Below are 24,054 nucleotides of genomic sequence, written 5' to 3'. Positions count from 1 at the left end.
CCTCTAGCAACATGACTCAGCTCCTTCACACTCACAAGCCCAGAACAGGGTAACTTATAACTTGATAGTTCAACATCTTTGAGAGAATTTAGTCTGGCGCTGTTACTTATTCCAAGCTACAGAGCACATGTCAAAGTGAGAATGTGCATGCCCATATTGTCTTGAGAGAACTCCATATGTTTACGAGGCTAAAGGTTAGTGCTTTGTGCAAGGTATCGTGGTAATTTAGCATCAGGATGAATCATAGGTTTCATTCTGTGGCATTACAGAAATAACATAACTGTGCCATAGAGAACAGCTGTGTGGTTGTATTTATCCACATGATGTACAGAGGGTCACTATACCTGTTTTGGGGGTGGCTGTTTGCTCTTCAGCTTCTTCCCATCCTTGATGATTCTGGGGTTGCGTGTGGAAAGAGCTAGGCCCAGGGTCCCGTTTTTCCTCTGTTTGAGGACAGAAAAGAAAGTTGATTTAAGACAAATTTGAGGTTTAATGCCAGCTTCTACTTACCCAAAAGAGACGAGAAAATAAAGTGATGATGGTAATGTCTCTTTTGTGGTGTCCGAGTTTGGCATGTGCATGGCATGAATAGTGTATGTACTGTGCTGAGTGCATCTGCGAAGTATGGTTATGATGAATAGTGTGGTGCATGTAGTGGGTGTCTAGTGCATGTGTGTTATGCATAGTCATGCTGGATTTAGTGGATGCTCCTAGAGCTCACCTGTAAGGCAGAGTGCCTGGCTGTGCCCTTGCTTGCTGTAGGTGTGATGGTTCTAGGTGTGGGGGCACGCGCCTGATGTTTGTCTGTAAATAGTATATGAGATACATTGACTGTGGTAGGTGAGGTGCAGGCATTTGGGTATAGCTAGTAAAGCTGATTTTAAGGATTTGGGTCATATGAGTGTGGTTGGAAAAATCATTGAGAGATGTACCTGTGCATGTTTCTGGTGCTTACCCATAAGGCGGACTGTTGGAACTTTGGTGTGTAAGTGCGGTATAACAAGAATAATAATAACTTATTTGCTATAGTACTTCAAACTGCATTTCTGCCATTTTAAGCACAGTAAATAATAAGTATTACTATTACCCAGCTTAATGGTGCTTAGATTACCAGCCTTCCGAAGGATGGACGGTTGAGCTGGCCTTGCTAGATTCTGAACATGTGAAGTGCCAATCAACACTTTCTTATAGTCGTGAAGATTCAACAAATTGAGCAATCCCTCTAGAGCACACACGTCGGCGTGTGTTTGGAACAAGAACCTGATAGTACGCATCTGCAATGCTGGCTACGGGTCCTTGTTATTCTTTGAGAGGAGTATTGGTGTGTGCAGTCAGTGCATGTGATGTGTTTGTGTGGGAGGTGTGGTGCATACCTCAGATGCTTATTAACTCTGTTGACTGCATTACCTTATTTTTTTTGTGTGGTGTGTGATAGGTGCAGTGTGTGTGTTTGTAATAGAGATGCATGTTCCTCATAGATATGCAGATGACTAACTATACGACCTAGGTCTGCATGTGGTGCAAGTGGGTGTATAATGTATGCTCTCACTAGTCAAGCATAGTTTGTGTGAGTGTGCAATCTGTGTGTGCAAGTGTGTATGTGAAGTGAGTGTGCGGAACGTGTGTGGTGTGACAGCAATCTGTGTATGTGTGTTTGGTAGGCATAATGTATGTGTTTGGTAGATGTAAACAATTATAGGAGTGGTGCACGAGCCTAGTGATCTACTGTAAGGATGACTATACAACCTTGATGGTAAAGGTGATGCGTGTGCAATTGACAGTGTAATTGTATAGTATGAGTGTACAGTTATGGGTCCCCGTTTCATGTGTGAGACTGCCAGCTATGATTTTTAACTCAATATACCTTTGCATGCTTGGAATTTTCAATCCATATTAAAATTGAAAAAAAAGAATGTTAATTGAAAAGTCCTATGGCTATAAAAATATACTTGCTGAAGAGGTCACAAGTGATATTATCTTCTAGTGGCAGGTTGTGGTGTATTTATTTGGTATGTGTGTGGAGTATGTGAGATGCATGTGTTGTATAAGCAACTCATGCTCACCCGTAAAGCTGACTGCAGGGCCTTGTTCTTCCGCGTGGCCTTCTTAATGCGCTCGCTGGCAATGCGTCCCATCTCTGCAGCAGAGACCATGCCTGATGACAGAATCCTGGGGCTGGCCGGGATCCTGCGCCGAAGCGTTGCCTTGGTCTTCTTGTGCTCCCCTTCAGAGGCTAGGGACTTCTTGCGGACAGGAAGTCGAGTCATCTTGCTGCTGGTGGCTCTCATGTCCGCCCTGTGAGCCACTGGTCGCTTGCGCACCTTCACCTCCCCCTCGGGGCTAGATGCCGGGCAGGATCCTGTGCAGGTGGAAGACACCACAGACTGACATGCCAGGTACAGTAACGCCTTGACTTGTAGAACACTGAAGTGCACAGCCTGCCACGGCTTGTGAACCTGCACACTTCACCAGTAGCAGGTCCATGCATTATAGCAGGGGAACGCTACCCTGAGGGCAGGATCTTATACGGGACCAACAGAAAATGAACTCCTACAGATATTAGGAGAGTCTGTGACAGGTCCACACCTCTGAAAGGTGGTCAGGGAGGGATATAGTAAGTTACGTGCCTGGCGGATGTTGCATGACTTTCTACCTTGGTGTAACTGGTAATCCATTGCAATTCAAGCCTAACAATCTGGAAGTACGAAATGAAACTGGGCAAAGGGTACTTAAATCCCGCCCACCGCCTCCACACACACGTGAGTGCAACATCACAATACCTCTATCAAAGAAGAAAGGGTCAGCTGGGCTGCTGACGTTCTTCGTGGGAGTGGATGTGGAATACTAAACCCAGCACCATTGTGTTTACGTCGACGTGATTGTTTTTATTTCCACATTTGACCAGAATCAGAAAGCTGGTCTGCTGCAGTGGGAACAGAAACAGATGTTTCCTCCCGCATATCCTCCAAAAAACATCTGTCCCAGGATAGCTTGATAAGAACATCCGTTGCATTCAATGTAAGAAACATCCACTACTTCCTACGTACATCAAAAACATCCACCCCATCCTCCGTTTAATAGAAAATCCTAACACGCACCACAAGCAACAAAAACCTCTGCTCCATCCCAGACAATGAAGCAAACGATGTTTCCTCTGCATTTCACGTGACAAAAGCCTTTGCCACATTCCACATGCTGAAAAATGCAACATCCCAGATGACAAAAAACATCTGCTCGCATCCATATGTAAACAAAAACTGGCAAATACAGTGGTCTCGTCTTTACAATGCAAGTGCCAAGCTATTGGTTTTACCAATGCTTGTTCGTAAAGCATTGATTTAAAGAAGTAAAAGAAGTAAACATTCAAAAGGCTTGAGGAAAAGTAAACACATATGGGATTTCAAAATTGTACACTGAATCTTTATAAATGGTTGGCTCTATTTTTCAAATACTTTTTACTCAGGAAATTCGGAACATAATTTTAACACAAATTGGAATCGTCAGAATTTAAATGAAAACACTTGTCACGGACTAATTTACTTTCCACGGGACTCTCAACTGAAGCATGCCTTCGACACTTGGTCCTCTGCAGTAGCCCAGGAAGCCCTCCAGCGGAGGTGAGACAGCACCTTTCAATGGCACTAAGCGCACCTTTCACCTCCAGCTGCAGCCGTGAGAGCAGCCAGCTCCTCCTCGGCACTAAAAAAGTATTTGTGTACCAAGGGCTGTGCATTCACGCAATACGTGAAAATGCAGGGAATAAAAAAAAAAATCAATCATTCAAGTTTGCTCTTGAGTCATCCTACAGCAAACATGTGCCTGTTGCTTTGCTTTTACAGACAAGCTGGGATCGATGAGGAGCAACACAGAACAGAGGGGTAAGAGGAGGGGGCATATGAAGTGCTGAATGGAAAAGGAAAAAAAGAAGCTCTCCAAGTGTGAACAGTGGATGAATACAAGCCATCCAATCAAAAGTATGGTAAACAGGATATGACCCAGTGGAGGGGCATACACAACAGGAAGGAAAGCCATCAATAACTATTATGCACATGAAAGCAACAAGACAGCCAGCCAATAGTGAGCAATAGGCGGGATTGTAAGCTTCTGCCTACAGACAGCTAAAGCTGCCCACTGTATGCAGACCTAACAAAAATATCTATCACGTTTCACCTATGACAGTAATATACATTCCAAATGACACAAAATAATCCTCTAAATCTGGCACAATATATACCTCAGCCATATCCCTTATGCAAGAAATAATCTTGCCACATCTCGCATGCAAAAATAGCTCTTCCACATTTCAAGGCAACAACTGCTTTAGCCACATCCCACATACAGGAGGACTTGGCAGCCATCCAGATTTAAAAATCACATCTGCAGCTTTCCTCAAACAACAAACCATTCACCCGTATTCCCCATTGCAAAAATTACCTGGGTGGCATTAAACATCACATCATACATGCAAAAAATCCGTCCTGTTATGTTCCACATGCCAATAAGATATTGTTTACATCCAAAAAAGAAACAAACGTCTGCCATAACAGAAATCTACATTGAATACCGTGTGTAACAAAACAACTGATGCATCCACCTATCAGACAAAAATGCTCAACATGGACTACACATAAAAAACACATTTCCATATCCCACATGTACCTTCTCAGAGAAACACTGTTGCAGTGAGACACATCTCAGACACTTCTGGTGAAGGTAAAAAGCACACCAGCCAAACATACTTGAGAACTCAAATCTAACAGTTCTTACCCAGCAATTCTTGACGCTCCTTTTTCTTTTTTGCCTTTTGATTGGCTTCCATCTTCACTACTGATGAAGGGGAGGGGCCAACAGTGGACGCATTTGATGACGTATGCAGGTTCAGGTTCGGCTCCTTTGGTGACCGATCAGGGATGTCATCACTTCCACCCTCACTGTCAGAGTCCTCACCCTCGTCCTTTTCTGAGGCAAAGAAGGGGAAATAAAGTGAAATATGTAAGAAGGAAAAGCACATTTTAAAGAATTTTTACACTGCTAGCAACTTGAGAAATCACGCAAAAGTCAATATTCAGGAGGGCTACGTTAAAAGATAAGTGACTGATGCAAAAGAGACAGCAGGTCTTCAGTCTGACCCATTAAGCCACATTTAACAAGTAGGGTGCAAATTCGACAGTCTAAAACCAGACTAAGATTCCATTTTTATAGGGATTGTGCTCCCCATGTGCCATAATAACAAGCTTTTGATTAGAGAACATTCTCTGCAGGTGGAAACAGTGATATGCCTTGCACAATTTATGAAAACTACCTCGCCTGAATAACTTGGCCAGACTGACACTAAAGATGGCTGAAATAATACAACCAGGGGATTCTGCTTCTATTACTAAACAATCCTTTCTGAGGTGACACCAGCTCTTATTTCTGGAGGAGAAACTTTCTGTGCCTATTTTGTAATATTAAAATGGAGGCCATGGATGTGACAATTTACAAGAGAAATTATTCGGACAGTATGACACTAATTCCAGTCTCACAATATGGCTTTCAAAAAGAGTTATCCACTGTATGGAAGTGTCTGGTACCAACCAACTTGGCCAACAGGACTAATATAAATGGCACTTATAGCCCTTCATAATTCTGCTTCGTATATTTCAAAACTGCATTTTGTATGACTAACAGAAAAGGCTTGCTGGCCAAGCAGGAGACCTAGCGGATTGAGCGAGACCTACTGAGTTCAGCGAAATGTGTTGCTATAAGAACCTGATTCCAACATCTAATGAATGGCTTAACGCCGGCATTTTAGTCCACCTGCTTTGAATCCTTACATAGTTGATATGACCATGTCACTGAAGGCAGTGATCTCATTAACACTCTATTTGATGACATTTTTATGACATAAGTAGAAGATATTGCAATAGTTGCAGCGGTCTAATACGCAGTGGTGCTTCAGAACATAGGAATATTTGTGAAGGTTGGATCCACGACCGGTTTTCAAGATATTGAGGTACATGAAATGAATCTGCAACTTCTTTTTACATAGTTACTGGCTACTATCCTGAAAATCCGGCACTGATGCTAAAGTTTTATGCTGCGCATAGAGGAGCATATTTACAAGGAAGTGGTGCAGTGCTTCGCCACAACTGGCAGCACCGCACTGCATCATTTCAGAAAGGCTGGGATGCACCATATTTACAAAAATATGGTGCACCCCTCGGCCTCCCCTAGCGCTGGCGCACAATTTAGCTGCCTAGCGGCAATGCAGGCACCCTTGCACCATAGTGCCTGTTTTGCAGGGAATGACTGTTTATGTGCAGGAAAGTGTTCCTTCCTGCACATAAACAATCAATAATGGCAACCTGATACTTCTATGTGTGCTGCAAATGCAGCACACATAGAAGTAGCAAATCATCATTATTTAATGATTGTTTATGTGCAGAAAGGGACACTTTCCTGCACTTAGAAAGAGCAAAAGGCCATTATTGATTGTCTATGTGTGCTGTGGAATGCAGCACACAGAGAAAAAGCAAAAACGATGATAAATAAAAGTGTTTCTCCTCATTGTAACATGCTAACGCCACGCCTGGGGTGCGTTAGTTTTGGACGTTGTCGCAGAATTACGTTCCTTGTACATCTGGGGCAGTGTGAAAAAGCAACACCCATTGCACGTCCCTCTGCTGCAGAAAGCTGCGATGGGGACTCATATTTACAAGGCCACTTTTTGTGGCTTAAGGCCACCTTGAAAATATGGCGCTGGGTACAGCGCCACCGGAGCATCACAAAAAGTGATGCTCCACTGGAACCAGGGGCCTGTAACCACTTACGGATGGTCACACCCCGAAAGGTGCCCTGTATAAGAACATGCTTACATTTCTTTTTTGTAGCTAGGCAGTCACTGTTTAGGAGCTTCCGTTACAAATGCCATAGTTGGTACTTAACTGAAGGGATTTTTATTTTATGTATTTTCTCTTAAAGAATGATACGTAAACTTTCTTTAAGTAAATCCATATGAGATACTGTTACTCTTTACTGTTTATACACAGGTTCTAGACGAAATACAGGATTTCCCTGTCTATGCAGAACCTCTTTATTTAAAGGAGCTTTTGGTTTGTGAAGGGGGAAAAAGTGGAGGGGGTGCACGTGTGTAGTTTTGGAACAATATCTCCCTTGTATGTTTTACCAAACAACAGAAAAACAACTCAAAAGAATAAATTCGGATTTTTTTCATTTTAACTGAAAAATGTAACTAGTGCTAATTTTACTACAAATGTTGGTGTGATGAATTAACGTCATTTTCATCTCTAACATGTATATGCTTCCACTCTCCTTTCAGAACCTAGGTGCCTTTTCCATACCATCCTGGATGCGCATCGACTGGTGTCAGGTAATCTTGTGTGATTGAAGTAAGAACAATCAGTCCACTTAATATATTGTTTGTAATATTCCCACAGTGGGTTGCAGGCTGCCTCTTAAGCCATTTTTAACCTAAAGGTTTTGTAGGTCTTTTTTGCAGAATCGATGATCCACGAATTTCTAAAAAAAAAATGAAGCTGAAACAAAAGGCCTGACGGCACGGGTTAGTGAGTATTAACCACCCTTGATATCTCGGAATTTACTGCTTGCGATAAAAAAAGAACTTATTGGTATTTTTTTTCTACAATGGGGAATAACCTGCACATTTTAATGCTTTCCGCACCACAATCCACACATATCAGTCAGTGTTTACTGGACCATTTTTCCTCCAGTAAATTTGGCCAAGTTTGACCTACTGGAATCCAACAGTGGGGGCTCACTTTCTGCACCTGATACTTACCGGGTACCATAAACATCACATCACTTATACCTGCCATCCGTGCGCAAACAGGTGTTTACGCAGAGATCGCAATTGAACAGGGCACTCCTAATCAGCCCCTCACTCCCATCGGAGTGGAGAAGCGGGCGTCTCGAGCACCCAGCAATCAGCATCACCCAAGAGAAGCACTTCCTTCCATCTCAAACCTCTCAGCGCTTTAAAAGCAGCTAACAAATGACGACAGCCCCTTTTGTCAGGCATAACTGCACTCAACCTGCGCTTCACACATTACTGCACCTTTAGAAGAAGGTTACCCCTCTGTGGAGCACTGAAGCGTGGCTTACATGGTCAACAAGCTTTATCAGATTATTACATGTTGCTCAGCATCTTCCATACTTAGACCTCAATGGGCTTCAAGGGGTGGTTATAGGTCACGCATACCCTCCTATCCTAAGATCTCACAGCGCTGTATATTATTGTTACAGGACTGCGTTATTCAGAGACCCCTGTCTTGAGACTTCACTGAGATTGATGCAAAGGTTTCACATTATGTGGCATTCTCTAGCCGCAACCTCACTGTGCTTTGTAAGGTTACGGATCACACGGCACCGTCCACAGTCCTTAGCAGAACAAATATACCTCGGGCAGCTGTTATCTTCGAATGTTAAAGAAAGTTTCCATTTGGTAGGCTGGGTAAAACCAGTACCCTTCCCCCATCTAAGTTTGTCACGTGCTTCTTGACCCCGCACAACATACCTGACCCACCTCCCATAACGCACGCGTCCTCCTACGAGCACCAGCTACTTCTATCATATCGTTTTGCCTTCCAGCATCACTTCCTGCTATGCCACGCTGCTTCCTGCACCTCTTGCTCTCTGACGCCACTGCTACCTCCGGCCTTTAATTGTTTTCCTCCACCGGGGGTCTCATAGTAGGAAACAGAAATAAAATCTGTTTAGTATATGCAGGTGGGGGCTCTCAGCTCAAGTGGGCTCCAGAAGTTGCCTTTGTGGTTCAGATACATCGCTCGATCTGTGAACTGGTCTTGTCAACACCAAATGTAAAACACACTCCACCAGTGGGAACAATCCCATTTCCGTTTCCCATTCATAAGGAGTATATGTGAGCAAGGAGATTATTCAGGGTATTGGTGTTAAAATAACGTAAACGAGAATTGGCAAAGACAGCCGGCCTCGCTTTGCCACAGCATATTCACTGACAGGACTGGCTTTGCTTGTGGAAGTGCGTGGGGACGACAGGCAAAGGGATACCAGCAGGCGGTCATTTCAGAATGTTATTTTATATTCTTGCTAGATGACCGTCATGTTGTGTCTAAGTGGCCCTTGGAGCGGTAAACAATAAGTATACAAAACAAGGTTCCATGATGGCTGCCACACTGCTTCTAAACAGAACATAGTAGCCATTTTTGAATGTTATATCAATATTCTTTTGTATACATATTGTTATATCACTCCAAGATGACCACCACATTGAGTCTACTGGAACAGTGATGGAGTCTGCTTTAAATATGATGGCCTTCTAAGAAATATAAAAAATACAATTTCAAAATGGCCACCAGCTGCTAGTGGCTTTTTCCAAGGTTGATGTAACTATACATCTGTTGGCAAATCCAGCTGCAGTGATGGTGGGCAGAAAGCAGCTGGTACAAAGAAAGACACATGGAAGAGAGGAGAGAGAAGAGAGAGAGATTCAGCATTGCTCACTGTTTGCGGTGCGGGGTGAGAGCAATATGGACATAGGGAGAGAGGGGAACATCGAGGATGACTGGGGAAGGGTAAATGGAGGATTGTGGGAAGGAGAATAAATGCACACCCATTTAATGCTAAAGCTGAAACAGCCCCGAAAAATGCAAATAGAAACAGATCCTTGATGTCAGCATTGGAAGGATACATGAAACCAAACAAAAAGTTGCGTAATAGTTAAATGCTTGGTAAATGCTTGAGTGGTAGGGTAAACACGAGAAAAGGGAGAAAAGCCAATAGATTAGAAAACTATCCAAACATAAGCAAGGGGCAGACCCAATGATCACTCTAAAAACGTGTTGAAGTATTTGTTACAATGCCTTCTGTTACAGACACCGAAACGTTCTATAGTGGTACTGCAAAAAGGGCAGATTGAAAGAGCCTGGAAGTCTTCTGCCATCGAATCCTGTTTCTGAAATACCACAGCAGCCATCTTGGAATCACTTGGAATTGATTCATTTCTCACTGGAGATTAAACAGAAACTGGACTGAGCCTTTTGTCCGCACGGGAAACATCCCCAACCATGACTCGTAAACAACGAAAGCGGAACAACGCTTTCGTTAACCATGACTTCCTTGTTCGGTGCTTTGACCACGCACGCGCTGAGCAACGCACATGCGTGGTTAAGGCACAGAAGAAGGGCGTCGGCTTAATCGGAGGATGTGATCAGGTATGTGGGGCTGGGGCCATTTTAGGGGCAGGTGTGGGGGGTCGGGGCATTTTTTGTTTTATGGGCAGGGTGGGGGGGACAGGGTATTTTTAGTTGGGGGTGGGGGGTCAGGGTGGTTTAGGGGATGGGGTTGGGGCATTTTTAGTTTTAGGGGCGGGGTTGGGGTATTTTTCATTTTTGGCGTGGGGGGTCGGGGTGGTTTATTGGCGGGGATGTGGGGTCGGGGCATTTTTAGTTTTGGGGAGGGGTCGGGGTATTTTTTTTGTTTTTGGGGGTTGGGGTTAGGGTGGTTCAGGGGCGGGTGTGAGGGGGTCGGAGCATTTTTAGTTTTAGGTGCGGGCGGGTATTTTTAGTTTTTGGGGGTGGGGGGTTGGGGTGGTTTGGGGGGGGTGAGGGGGACGGAGCATTTTTAGTTTTTTAGTTTTAGGGGGCGGGGTGGGTATTTTTAGTTTTTGGGGGTGAGGGGTCAGGGTGGTTCAGGGGTGGAGGCGGGGGGCGGAGCATTTTTAGTTTTAGGGGTGGGGTCGAGGGGTCGGGATGGTTTAGGGGCAGGGTGGGGGGGTCGGGTCATTTTTAGTTGTAGGGGCAGGGGGTGGGGGTATATTTAGTTTTTGGGGGTGGGGGTCAGGGGTAGGGGTAGTTTAGGTTTAGGGGCGGGGTAGTTTAGGTTTTTTGGGGGTTGGGGGATGCAGTAGTTTTAGGGGTGGTGGTGTCAGGGTAGTTTTAAGGGCGGGAGTCAGGGTAGTTTAGATATTGGGGGGTTGGGGGTCATGGTAATTTTGGGTTGGGGTATTTTTAGTTTTTTGGGGCAGGTGGGGGTCAGGGTAGTTTTAGGGGGCGGGTGGTGGCGGAATGGGGGTGTCGGATAATTTTAGGGGTGGGGGTCGGGTATTTTTAGTTTTTGGGGGTGGAGGGGTCAGGGTAGTTTAGGTTTAGGGGCAGGGGTCGGGTATTTTTAGTTTTTAGGGGGGCTGGTAGTGTCAGGGTAGTTTAGGTTTTGAGGGTTGGGAGGTCGTGGTAGTTTTACGGGCGGGGTGGGGATGTTGGGGTAGTTTTAGGGGCAGGGTAGGGGGGTCGGGTAGTTTAGGTTTTAGGGTTTTGGGGGTAGCAGTAGTTTTATGGATGGGTGGGGGGTCGGGTATTTTTAGTTTTTAGGGGTGGGGTCGGAGGTCAGGGTAGTTTTAGGAGTGGGGATAGTTTATGTTTTAGGGGTGGGGGTTAGGGTAATAGTAGAATTGTTTTTAGGGGTGGTGGTGGGGGGTTGGGGTACAATTGTGGTAAGGGTGGGGGGAGTCGCATGCTGGAACCACACATGCCGTTCACGCATGCCTTTACCAGGAATGCCTTTACAATGAAAAATCGTTGTTAAGGCATTCGTGGAAACTGAAATTGTAATGTTTAGGCTTTAACTATCTTTGAATACACCAGTAATATAACAACAGTGAGGGTCAGTGGATTTAGATGATTTTGTGACTGCTGTGTTTACCACATTTATGTGGATTTACTACAGTTGCCACAAAATTTGCAGATTTAAAAAAAGTGAATTTTCTATCTTAAAAAGTAAAAAATAATACTGACAGAATGTGTCCATAATTTGCATATTTGTCCCTCATAAAATAGATGAGCTTGCCGCATAATTTGGTCCTCCAATCCACATAATACTATTAGCCCTTAGAATGTTAACCTCAGCAGACTGGTCTGGAGCTGACGTTATGATGACGAAATATGTATTTCACAGAAAACCGTGAAATATTTACCATATTCCCTGGTTCCCATTGAAATATGGATTCTTGTATTAGTGCATTTTGTGCAATTGAAGCACCAAATCATGGGAACAATCTATCTATCTATCTATCTCTCTCACAATCTAGAAAGAGGGCTGCCAGTATGCACTAAATCGGAAAGGACGCGCAGCAGTAAGATAACAGCCTTTCTTGTTATTTATCAACACGGTCCCCTTAATTGGTATGAAAAACAGAGGCGCTGGCACCCAGAGAGGTTGTATAAGTGCTTGTTTATTTCTCCATTTGCACTCTGACTTTTTTACTCATTTGTGCTACAGAGTAGTAAAGAATGCTACTCTGTATCCGAAACATGTTAATGCAATTATGTGCAGAAATGGAGTGGGAGAAATAAGCCAGCACTTATGTAACAGCTATGAGTTCTGGCGCCTCTTTTTCACATCAAATAAGAACATTTAGGGTAGTTTAGTTAATGACTGAGTGCTATTAAAACAACCGAAAACACTCACCTCAGCAATGAGCTGACACAGACACAGCTTAGAATGACTGATATCACTAAGACATCAGCACAATGCGCTTGAACACATCTTTTATGTCACAGGAATGGCGCAGAGCATACCTGGTTCAGTGGAGCTGAAGGCACATGGCTTGCTCTTCATCACAGTTGCTCTGTTGTCTCCGTGCCGTTGGCGGGGGTTCACCATGCTGGTCCTTCCTTGGCACAGCTTTTTCTGAAGCTTGCTTCCTGTGTTACCCTCTTTCCGGCGGAACGGACTGACAGATGGGGGCAAAGCCTTGTTTTTCGCCTTCTGCTTTAACTGTGACACTTTGCGGTCAAGCTTGGACATCATGCTGTTCTCCGAACTGCTTGCAGATTTACACGTCACACTAGCCTTTAAAAAATAACGCAAGGGCAGAATTAATGTAAAGGTGAATTCTTCATAGAGCTCTTAGTAGTCAGGTTTAGCTTGTCCTAATGATTTGACAGACAAACTGTGCCATCTGAGACAATTAATCAGGCGCGGCTCCTCCGCTAGGGCGATGGGGATGACAGCCACGGAGGGGACTGCTCAGCACTCCCCCTCACTGCGCATGTATGTTTGACCGGCAGTCTCGGACTGGCCAAACATATGAGCACTGGGCTCTTTCCAGCCCGGCACTGTGTTGCCAGGGTGGAGAGAGCAGCCACAGCCTCCCAGTCTGCCTGAAAGCGCCCTTACTGGGTGCTCCCAGCCAATCCTAACGCTGCTCTGAGCAGTGTCAGGATTGGCCTCAGCACAGGCTGGGAGTCTGTGCCTGCAGCAGAGGAGCATGCAGTAGTGACGATGCAGGGAAGTGTATTTTTTCAAATGAATTCCTCCCCCCTCGTACCTGTGCACCCCCCGTCCCAACAAAGTACTGCAAGCTGCACCTGCAATTAATGCACACATGGCTCAGTGGTGAGTCACAAAAGACGCATGTGAGGCATCATCTACATATGAAAGTATCAGTGGGTACGAGCAATTCCAGGATTCAGTGGGGGTGTCGGAGGATTTACCAGGAAAATACAATCAATCTGCACTGTGCAAATGTTGTGGCTCTTCACAAACATTTGTAAATGCACTTCTCATGTACAACTGTACATTTAACTTGCAGCTCAATGATCGAGATGTAAGCAGTGTAGACAGTATTAAAAGTTCCTGATTTCAACTGAATTAGTGTAGATAATAAAGATATTGTAGTTTATTTACAAATGTAAACTTACACATGAGTAAATCTACACATGTAAATGTACACATACACTTTTAAGTAAATGTACTACTTTTGGTTATTCAGTATTCCAAGTGTAAACTTACTCAAAAGGGTTGATTTACATGTCTGCACCCTCAGGAACTAGCGGGTGGAGCCTAGTTTACAACTGTAAAGTTATTAGTAGTAACTGTACAACCATATTATCTGATTCCACACACTGCGTGGAGATCTCCGCCCCCTGGAGTTTATATATCCCTTATAGTAAAGTATAAGGAAAGGTTTATTCAACTGTAACTTAAAATACTTTTACGTTGTCTATTAATGTAAAAAATTTATTCTAAACCTAGAACAAACTAAATAAAATGTTATATGTTTAATTTAAATGTAAATCATTAACAGGACTTTAAGTATTATTATTACAATATTTCACCATACATTGATATTTTGTACATTTACTATGTATTACAAAATAATAAGAGTTATGAATAGAATTAACTAATATTTTCATCTTATATTTAAACATGAAATGTTTACATTAAAAAAGTTAACTGCGTTTGAAATAATTAAGAAATATATAAACTATACATATTTATATATTGTTTTAAAGTCAAAATTAATTTTATTTAGCTAACATTATTTTCTATAGGGTTAATTTAAAGCCCCTTCCTCCACTGTTTCCCATGGAAGGGATTTGCAGTAACCATGTATGGCCATGTGTGGTGCTGGACTTACACCAGGTCTGAGCTGGAGCATGTTCTGCTGTTTTTGGGACTTTTTTAGATGTAGTACTTTAATGAGTGCAGTTTTTGAATAGCAAGAGGCTTACTCTTTTGTGAGCAGGTGTCTTTCTATCACTAAATCCCTCATTAACCCCTCTTTAATCTTCCCTAACCTCCACCCCACCTTTTGTAGTAAGCACACCCACCTTACGACCACTCTCATGGGTCCCTTCCACACGTACCACAAAGTAGTACACTTAAATGTGTGGAAAGCTTACCACAGAGCGCATAGGACAGATGGAGAAGATGTCCACTGGTAGGTTTGTGAATAGCATTTTGTAACACTTCAGCAATTCTATTGTAGAACTACTAAATGTACCACCAATGCAGTTTGTGAATCGGGGTCTTTGTAGTAAACAGTATTATTTTTGCTTATTACAACATTTTTTTAAATACCTATACAGCAGCTGTTCTGTGAATAGAAGAACATTATAGGTATAAGTTGAGCAGCATATGCACGGACCTTTTGTGAATCAGGCAACCTGACATATATTTCCACATTACATGAGTAAACATTGGGCATATTTGGCATTACGGCCTTCTTCTTGAAAATCCAGCCACAGTGAATTTCCCAGGATCACACAAAGTGGGAAAGGAGGCTCCATCTCACATCATATACAGCCGTACCACAGAAATCAATCACCAGGACACTTCTCTGCCATAGTACCGAGGCAGCAACATCACTCTACATAAATCCTTAGTTTTCATGAAACAATTTTTGTGTAGGCAGACCGACGACAATGAGAAGGCAATAACATTGCTGGAGTTACAAAGGCATCCTGGGACAAACAGAGGTTGAAACTGACACCAGGACAAGGAGACACAGGCCCTGAGATAAAGCGAATTGGACACTGGTAAAGTGACATTCACACAAGGAGATATAGACAGTGCATCATGGAGAACTCGGTCAAATCAGGTCGACAAGAATACTTGGAAGGCATCTTGGACACTGGCACAGGGAAATATAGATACTGGGACATAAAGCCATTGACATAGGAATAGGGACACAGACGAGCACTGTGGCAGATGAACAGGGAGACACAGACACTGGCGATACGCAGATGATTCTAAACAATGGGTGGGATCAAAACAATTCCAGAGACTGTTCTGTGAACTTCTGTGCTTCAGTTCTGTGCAGAGGCAGAATCACCGCATGCTGGTGCAGCACATGCGCAGAAGTGATCCACCCGGGAATCCTGCAGGTGTTCCAAATGGGCGGAATGGTACCTGCAGAGTATATAGCTATGGCTTCTATAAACACAAAACTGAGGAGTAATTCACACCCTGGCAGAAAATATCCTCTGCATTGTATTGAGGCATGGGCGTGGTACGGTAAAGGTTCTTCGCATTAATGACCATAATGGTGGAATTCCAGCCCTCGGTGCCTTTTTAAAGCACTGTCAGGGGCGGCTGCGTTATTCCCTATGGCGTTCTGATCAGCCTCTTGGCGAGCCGAGGCCCAGGAGGTCCACCTCACGCGACCTTACCTCGGATCCCACCAGGCTGCCGTAGCTGCCCTCCGATAGGTTGCACTTTTTCCTCTTGGGCTCCTCGTCGCTCCTCGAGTCGGAGCACGTCCGGCTGACGGTGCTTTTAAGAGGCCTGTCAAATTGTAAGAAAAGAGACAAGCGTCACAGTCAAGGAGACGGGCACTGCTACAAGGTACCGGGAAAAGGGGCACAGGAATTACAAAGGCTGCTCACAGATCATGGGTGTATTTTTATTCCATACCATGCCAGCAGGAATGCTAACCTTTCATGTTACTAGACCACAAATGTAATCATTTGCAAATAAAGGATTTATCAAAAAAGCAAAGAAACTCATGACTAGTTACAATAATATGAATCCAGTGGGTGGAGCGCCCGCTGTGGACTAGACTCCAGGAGAGTAATGCCACACTGCAAACTGTGACTAGGAAATGAATGTAATTCATACAAGTAATGTTTTAAGAAGCGTGGTGCGTGTATGCAAATTGCCGTTTTCTGGCCCATATTCCCAAGGTGAAAAGGCTTTCAATTTGGCCACGAAGCCCCTGCCTACATAGTCCAAACGTAAAGCGGAAAAAGCCGGCTATTATGCTAATATACGAACGAACTGACATTTGCGTTGCCTAATGGGCGAGCGAGAGCCCATTACTGACAGCGACTTATGAAAAAGGGGCGTCCTTTTGCATCCGCCACTGTATATAAAACCAGTAATTTCTACCTCATTTTTAAAAAGTGCTTTTGGTATTGTCATAGCATGCAGTAAATCCCGCCGGGCAAGGGAACCTCACTTTCGCATCCTTGAGGCATATTTACATCATTATTATAGGTTGTATTTACAACTGGCTGCTAAAGGCCTGACAACCGATGATGCCAGCTGTAAACGAGAAAATGCGAAGCTTCCATAAGAGACGCAGGCGACGGGGGCGGGACAGAGTCAGTCACATTTAGAAATTCCTTCAGAGATTGCTGGTATCAAAACATAACTTCCGGTTGCTCAGTAGATCGGGTATATGGGGGAAGACTACGGGAATGCTTCGCAACATTTCTACACATCTAAACTCAGGCTAGGTATTCTAAAAAGCTATCTCTGGGCACAAAAGGCAGATCTGCTTTTGCACAAATAAAACAAAGGGCAATGACCATTTAAGGAACCTGTGTGGAGCCATTCTCTACATGTCTGAGCTGTGTGTGTATTGGTGAGTGAGTGGTATAATAGAAGCTTGGTGTGTGATCTAGAGTGGAAGCCATGAGATGTGGACAGCTGGTAGGAGGATGCAGCCCTGACAGGACCTACCTGCTGTTGCTGTAACCTGAGGGCCTAAAATGAATTCAATAACTTACCTCCTACCTGATTGGCACCAGTCTCTTGTATGAAGACCCTCCCCAACAACTTCAACGTTCCCTCAAATTAAAATAACTAATATGGAAAATCCATCCGTATATGATGGGTTTCCCTGAGTAGGTTTGGTCACATGGGTGAGGCTGAGAACCCTTTGGGAAGGTAGTCAACAGATGAAGTGATAAATTCTGGGATACTCACAATTTTTCGCAATGTTCTTAACAACCAATTTGCACCTTAAATCTAACAAGACACATTTCATAGGGGTTAAGATAATGGGATTATCAACATTTCCACTTACCTACACCTTTACTTAAACATTGTCAGAGAAGCCTGCACTTTAGCACTGCCTTGCCATCAATTACAATGACAACCCACCAACACGTCAGAATCCACGCCTTGGCTTGCAGCCTACCATGCTCCTATGTTTTTATGTACTGGCTGTTTCAACATGAGTAGGTACCTAGGGACAGTGGCATTGGGTCCAATCAGTGTCTTGCTGATGGTAGCCCCATGCCATCATATGTCACCCTTGCAAGGCCCCACAAAGTTTCTCGGTGGCTTCTGCATGCGACAAATGCACAACAGATGCAGAAAATGTGGGTGACCTGCAGGGCTTGCCGTGACCTACACAAAGCATCATGGGTCCCATCACCCCAGAGGAGTGGGCATTTCTTACAAATATGTTTCCCAAGGTGTGCTGGCACTCTAGGGCAATAATGAAATCCTGTGTGCTCCCTTGGCTGAATGTGGTTCAGACCCAGTAGAATTTACAGGATTCCGCTACTGCAGGAAAAAAGGTTATCTAGAGTGAGTTTGAAGTCCGCCAGACCTGCATAATCACTGGGATTGCTTTGTCCCTCGAAATGCAGTTCATACATGTCCATGTGAGGGAGGATGACGTGTCAGCGATTACCCAAATCTGGCAAGAGGGTGCACCCGGTCCCACAGTGGCAGCCACAAGCTCCATATGCTGCCATGCGGACTACGGCACAGACTGGCCATACAAGGACGCCAGCGTGATGATGATGGATGCACTGGCATGCTTATGTCCACCACAGATATTTTTATGTCATGGGCAATCACCCCTTTGACTGGGGAGTAATGCCACCACTGACTATGGTGGAAAACTAGAGTGATATGAAGGCACCCCTAATGCCTAAATAAGCGGTTCTACAACTACAGACTAAGGACAATCTGCAGTAATATTAGAGGTGGGAGAACCAACAAATGAACATGGCAAATGGAGCTACGGGTTGGTGCTGGCTATAAGCACCTGTATACAAGACAAGCCAGGAAAATACTTGACAAGAAAATCATGCAACAAAGATGTCAGAATATGATAAGGCACCTCAAATTCAAGAAAGTGCATTTCTTTAACACGAGGAAGTGTTCCACCTTAGCATATCAGATTATTTTAAATTATTTATTAGAAGGGAGAGTTTTTAAAACCGAGAAACAGTATTTCCCCCGTCCTGATGAGGATTCATACTAGTACCTGAGTGGCATGTCAGTTGTCAAGTATACGTTAAATATTACCTAGATTCTTATTATAGAAGGGGCAATTTTATAGGTTACTAAATCAAACACAAGAGAGGTTTGGCTAAGTAAAATTTTGTCAAGCAGGGAAGCCGTGATTGATCCCAGATTCTTTCAGTTTCACACTGCAATTCAGCCACTAAACTAGTATCTTTTTTCTAACATTAAATGTTAAAGCTTTGTCCTTAATGATTGGAAGATGAGATTAGAGCATTGGTGACAGACAGAAGCCATATTTCATTTTGGACAGTGATATATAGTGAAAACCTTACCCAAGAAAATAACAGCGCTTCACTATGGACACAGACTACATTCCATTGTTTTCCCCCCACACCAGGAGATTTGCTGAGAATTACAGGATGCTGACATTTAAACCTGGTCCAGTGGTACATGGTCGGCAGCTGTAGCCTTTAGGTCACACATTGTCCTGTAAAAGCTCAGCTCGTTTTGGGGTCGAGCTTCAAATGGCCATCCAGCTGAGCCACAGCCAAGTATTTGGTTGGAGCCTCACTAGAGCTTTCAGTGGCTTGCCCAGCTTCAAGTGATATGTGCAGGGCGCCTTTGGTACTCACGGGCATCTAAGACTTGTGTCGCTTTCCAAGGTTACAGGGTATGTTTGTGAATCCCTAAAATCAGTAATCTACTCAAATTTTAGAAGGAAACCCAGGATGAGTATATTTCCAAAATTAAGAAATAGGTTAATGTCAGTTTTTAAGTGTGCAAGCAGTCGATTTATTTACTGGTGTGCACTACATAAATTATAAATATGGTTATTATCGCTAGTCTTGCCCAAATCTCAAGGAATAAAATATCTTGATTTGATAATGGAGAAATGTTCCTTCTTGCTCATAAATATGCCACTTCGTAACTTAGCTACTAGTGGGTTCATGCATTAATAATTGTAATGACACACCTGATACCGACCTAGAAAAGATGAATGGCTGGCACTGGCCTATCAGTATCCGAACCTGAAACTGACACTGAGACGCCAGCAGCAGACACATGATTTCACTAAACCATTTTGCTTTGTCTTTAAACCTGTGACCATTGGCAAAACTGTATGATACCAGTAACACAACATACAAAATAATTCTCTGCAGCACGTGTATCACCCACTAAGCCAGCTATGTGTGGGTACAATCTAAGTGTGTGGTTCTGGTCGGACCCTCACCATGGTATGCAGTGACTAAGTAAATTAGGCGGGGTTCCTGGGATGCATTAAGCCTGGAGGGCGTCCTGAGCTGTACCTCAGGGGTGCTGCTGAGAGCACTTTAGCCTCTCCACCACCCACCACCTTCAAGTGATTTCCCTGCTGGAGTGAAGGTCTATTTGCGGAAGCTTTTAAAGCAGGGTTAACACAGTGCTGATGGATGGCTCTCAGAGGCTAAGTACTGCTGGAGAACCCAAGTGCACATTCTGCGTGTTGGGCAGGGGCAGCTCAGGGGCTATGTGCTACCCATCATGCATTGCCACTGCGGGCTACTCAGAGAGCGCAAGGCACCCATGGGCCCCACATGATGCAGCCATAGCAGAACATCTCATGCACACCCGGGACCCTCATGTACCATCCATTCTGTGTCTAAAGCGGTCTCAATGCGCCCACGCCACCCTTGTTGGGGCGCCATATGGATCTAGCTGCCCATCTGCCCCTAGCCACCCTCCTCATCTGGCCTCTTGCAGGAAAGGCTCTTGGGAAGTCAGACCCCATGTGAATTACGTCCTTTACCCACCAGCACAGACAGTGCAGGGGTGAAGGCAGTAAGATCCCATGTATTCTAGTGTCTTAAAGTAAACTCATACTAATTATAAAATATACAAAATAAAATAAACAATGCTGTACGGAAGTTCCACACACGGATCAAAAACATGAGAGGAAGGGCTTAAAACAGGAGTTTAGAGACTTCTTCTGGAACAATAGACTTGTGACTCTGGAATATTCACTCCCAGAAGGGAAGACGTGAACAAGATGTTAAATGTACTGAGATTGGTGAATGAATTGAATCAGCACAATCCCTACGTTTACAAACAAAGCGACGTCCTCGAACTCAGCTTTCTTGTAAAAATGTAGCTGATAATACGTATAATAATTCATAGGTGGCCTCCTCGAAATAATGGTTCAGGAAACCTGGAATACAGAAGGGGGCTCTTTACAAAATGCAACATGTTTCATTCCCCAGTTAAAAATTCCAAAAAAAGACTCTTATATTAGGGACATGATACTCTGGTTAAATGTGGATAAAAGTATGCTATGAACGGATTTTAGCAATTGCTTCAGATCACAAAATGGGGTGCCTTTGATACTTATAATCTATTTCCCAGCGGCTACAAGGTGCTAGAGGATTTACAGTATCCCTTGAAGCTGTCCTTTGTTTGGGTGGGAGCAAGATGTACGTAGTCAAAGAGTTACTGGTATTATATGGGATCAGTATGCAGCATATTACCAGTAAAATGCATAAGAGTGGGGAACAATGCAATATATGTGCATTATGTACTGGCTCCCTTCACAAAGTAGGGACACAAAACTTAACTTCAATGGCTGAATGGCACAACAATACAGGAATGGCTTAACTCAAGGTAGCCTGGAGCAAGCACAGTACAAGCTGTCTCTTTAGATGTCAAATTGACTATTATTTTTAGTCTGTACACTACGGGGCTCAATTAATACCATTCAAAATACTAGATAGTATTGTAAGTGACACTGTGCAATGAAATAGATTTGGTGTTCCATAAAGTAGTGATACTCAAGTACGGACCGTCGACACCCTGGTCAACATGAGCACTGGGCTGCTGGTTACTTGACTGGGTATTAATATTCAGCAAATGTTCAATAAACGGGCAAGCATTTATTTATAGGTTTACTGGAGTTAAAGAGTAAATAAGGTGTCCCGCAACACTTAACTATAAAACACCTTCTTTTTTAAAGAAATCTTCAAACTAACATCTAAAATATGATAGTCTTTTCAAAATTCAAAAACTATTTAATTAACATGCAGGAGCGTTTCACCTTAGAACATCAGATGATATCAGTGCCTTGAGAAATATTTTTTAAAGGTGATAATTCTCAAACACAGATCTAGAAACACTCATGCTTCCCCACCCTGACAATGGCAATAGTGAACTAAGAGGCAAGTCAGTTGTTATGTGCACCCTCCGAGTGGCCTGGGTTGCTAATATACACAGACACTATAGTTTATTAAATGAAACCCAACATAAGGTTTTGTACAGTGCACATCCTGACATCATGTATTTTGAGGTCCCCTTATATGTGACATTGGGAAAAAAAGAAGGCTAAGTGAAATAAAACAGTTGCCTAAGATCACACAATCCGGTCAAGTGGCAAAGTCGAGGTTGATCCCAGATTTATTTTCTGGTTTCAAATTGTGCAACTGAGCCCCTAGATGTACTTCCTTCACTTGCACACCTTAACACGCCCAAACCCCACCGACCACAACCCTACTGGCATCAATGAGGCCTGGGTCACATCACAGAGCAAATATTTTTGGACCCTGGGGGATGGTTTGTGGGTAACCATGCCATAAAGCATCGTCCCTGAGGTCAACCTCCGACAAACCGTTGTGAGACGTAAGTACAAAGGGAAAACCCAAACAGAGGTAGACAAGATCCTTAAACGTATAAATCCTTTGAGGGTATGGACATGAGAGCTCGCTGTTTTCTTACAAATGTGTTTCCTAACTGAAAGAGATTAGGACCTGGTCAAATTAAACAGCATCCCCATGATGCTTCACACAAGAATATTTCTATGCACAAATATTTTCCAGCACTTGCAAAGTAAGTTTCAGAAAATTAATGTTGACAGGGCAAAAAGAGTAATGACCTGTGACAGGGCAAAAAGAGTAATGACCTGTGCATACGATCTCAATGCTAGTCCTTCACGAAAGATTAAAAAAATGTGATTAGGGTTTTCCAGTGGACAAAAATGGACAATAATGTAATCACAAGCGAGCTTCAAAGGCCTCTGGGGTATTGTCAATCACTATATAGGAATAAAAAAGCAAAAAAACAGGAAATTGAAATTAAATTGGTTAACAGGTTAATTACCTAAGTCCTTCTTACCCCTGTGACGAAACTTTTAGAAGACAATGGGGAGCATCTAACAAGGAAGTAAAAGAAGTCCTAAATCTGTGGGTGTCACAGCTAATTTGCTGATAGGGAAGTTGCCTAAAAAGTGGTGGTCCAAGTAGCAAACAATAACTTTTATGGAAACAACTAAGTGCTGAAATCATAGCAAGAGAGCGCTGCCCGGCAAATGTGTACAAAAAAGTAAAGAACGAAAAGCTCACAGATTGGTCTACCCATTGGACATCTTTGCTGAGCTGTGATAGAGCGGTATTATGTAATTGAATAAAATATTTTCTAAATAAAAAAGAGACAGAACTTAGACAATGCCTAGATCAGAAAGGAGAACTGGTGTGAAACAATGGCTTAGCAAAAGCCTATGACAAACACTGGAGTAACAAAGTATGGGCAAGTGTTTGATCTGAATGAGTAGAACAACACAAATTACTATTTATCTGAGTAATGTAAAAAGTTCTAAAACGAACCAAAATGGATTTGAAAATAGACTACTAAGACCATACACTGAAGCAACATTTTACTTCACTGTGTATGCTATATAAAAAGAACATATTTTTACATCAAACCGTGTATTCTGGAATGCAAAAACTGGGTGCCTTTGCCATAATCATACCCAGAATTATTTTGAGGGAAGGCATGCTCAGTAAGGAGTATAGTAGCTGAGGCAAAGCAGTCTGAATTATCAGGAAATGGAGAACATTTGGGATAATCCGTTGCTACTGGAAAGCCAGAAGAATTATGGCAGAGCAATTCCAGGCAGCCCGAGGTCCAACTCCAGGCAGCCCTAGGCCCGGCAAACAGTCAAAAGCAGTGTTCCTTCTTTAAATATTCCCTATGGGCGTCACTGAGGCCTGTGCACAGCAATCACTGAACAGGAAGTAGACGCCACTCCTTCCCAATCTCCCAGTCAGCATATTTCTCAATATCACTGTTTTCAGCCAAAGCTCTGTCTCCGGTAGATACCTTCTCTCTCGTAGTACTCCCCACAAATTCGGCATCAAAATTGTGACACCCTACTGACGCTCCCTTTTCGTACATCAGAGAAATGGGTACTAACACTGTGTACTGTAAAAAAAAAAAAAAAAAAAAAAAAAATGTGAAAGTTAATTTTGCCGGATGTGACGACAT

The 24,054-nt window shown here is 43.4% G+C and overlaps 1 protein-coding gene across 2 annotated transcripts in view; it reads right to left on the bottom strand.

Annotated features, from left to right (window-relative positions):
• The window catches only part of BAHCC1 (BAH domain and coiled-coil containing 1), a 253,804-nt gene that overhangs the window by 27,524 nt on the left and 202,226 nt on the right, over positions 1–24,054 (bottom strand). For both annotated transcript variants that reach the window (XM_069199768.1, XM_069199769.1), the window contains exons 15-19: positions 15,954–16,068; positions 12,576–12,849; positions 4,768–4,959; positions 2,064–2,359; positions 345–443 (exon numbers count right to left, since the gene is read on the bottom strand). In XM_069199768.1, the coding sequence (XP_069055869.1) occupies positions 345–443; positions 2,064–2,359; positions 4,768–4,959; positions 12,576–12,849; positions 15,954–16,068 (976 nt within the window). The remainder of the gene's footprint in view (positions 1–344; positions 444–2,063; positions 2,360–4,767; positions 4,960–12,575; positions 12,850–15,953; positions 16,069–24,054) is intronic.

This window comes from Pleurodeles waltl, chromosome 7 (genome assembly GCF_031143425.1).
Source record: "Pleurodeles waltl isolate 20211129_DDA chromosome 7, aPleWal1.hap1.20221129, whole genome shotgun sequence".
NCBI classification, from domain to species: domain Eukaryota; kingdom Metazoa; phylum Chordata; class Amphibia; order Caudata; family Salamandridae; genus Pleurodeles; species Pleurodeles waltl.
The sequence above is the reverse complement of the archived record's forward strand: the minus strand, read 5'-3'. Positions and strand labels throughout refer to the sequence as shown.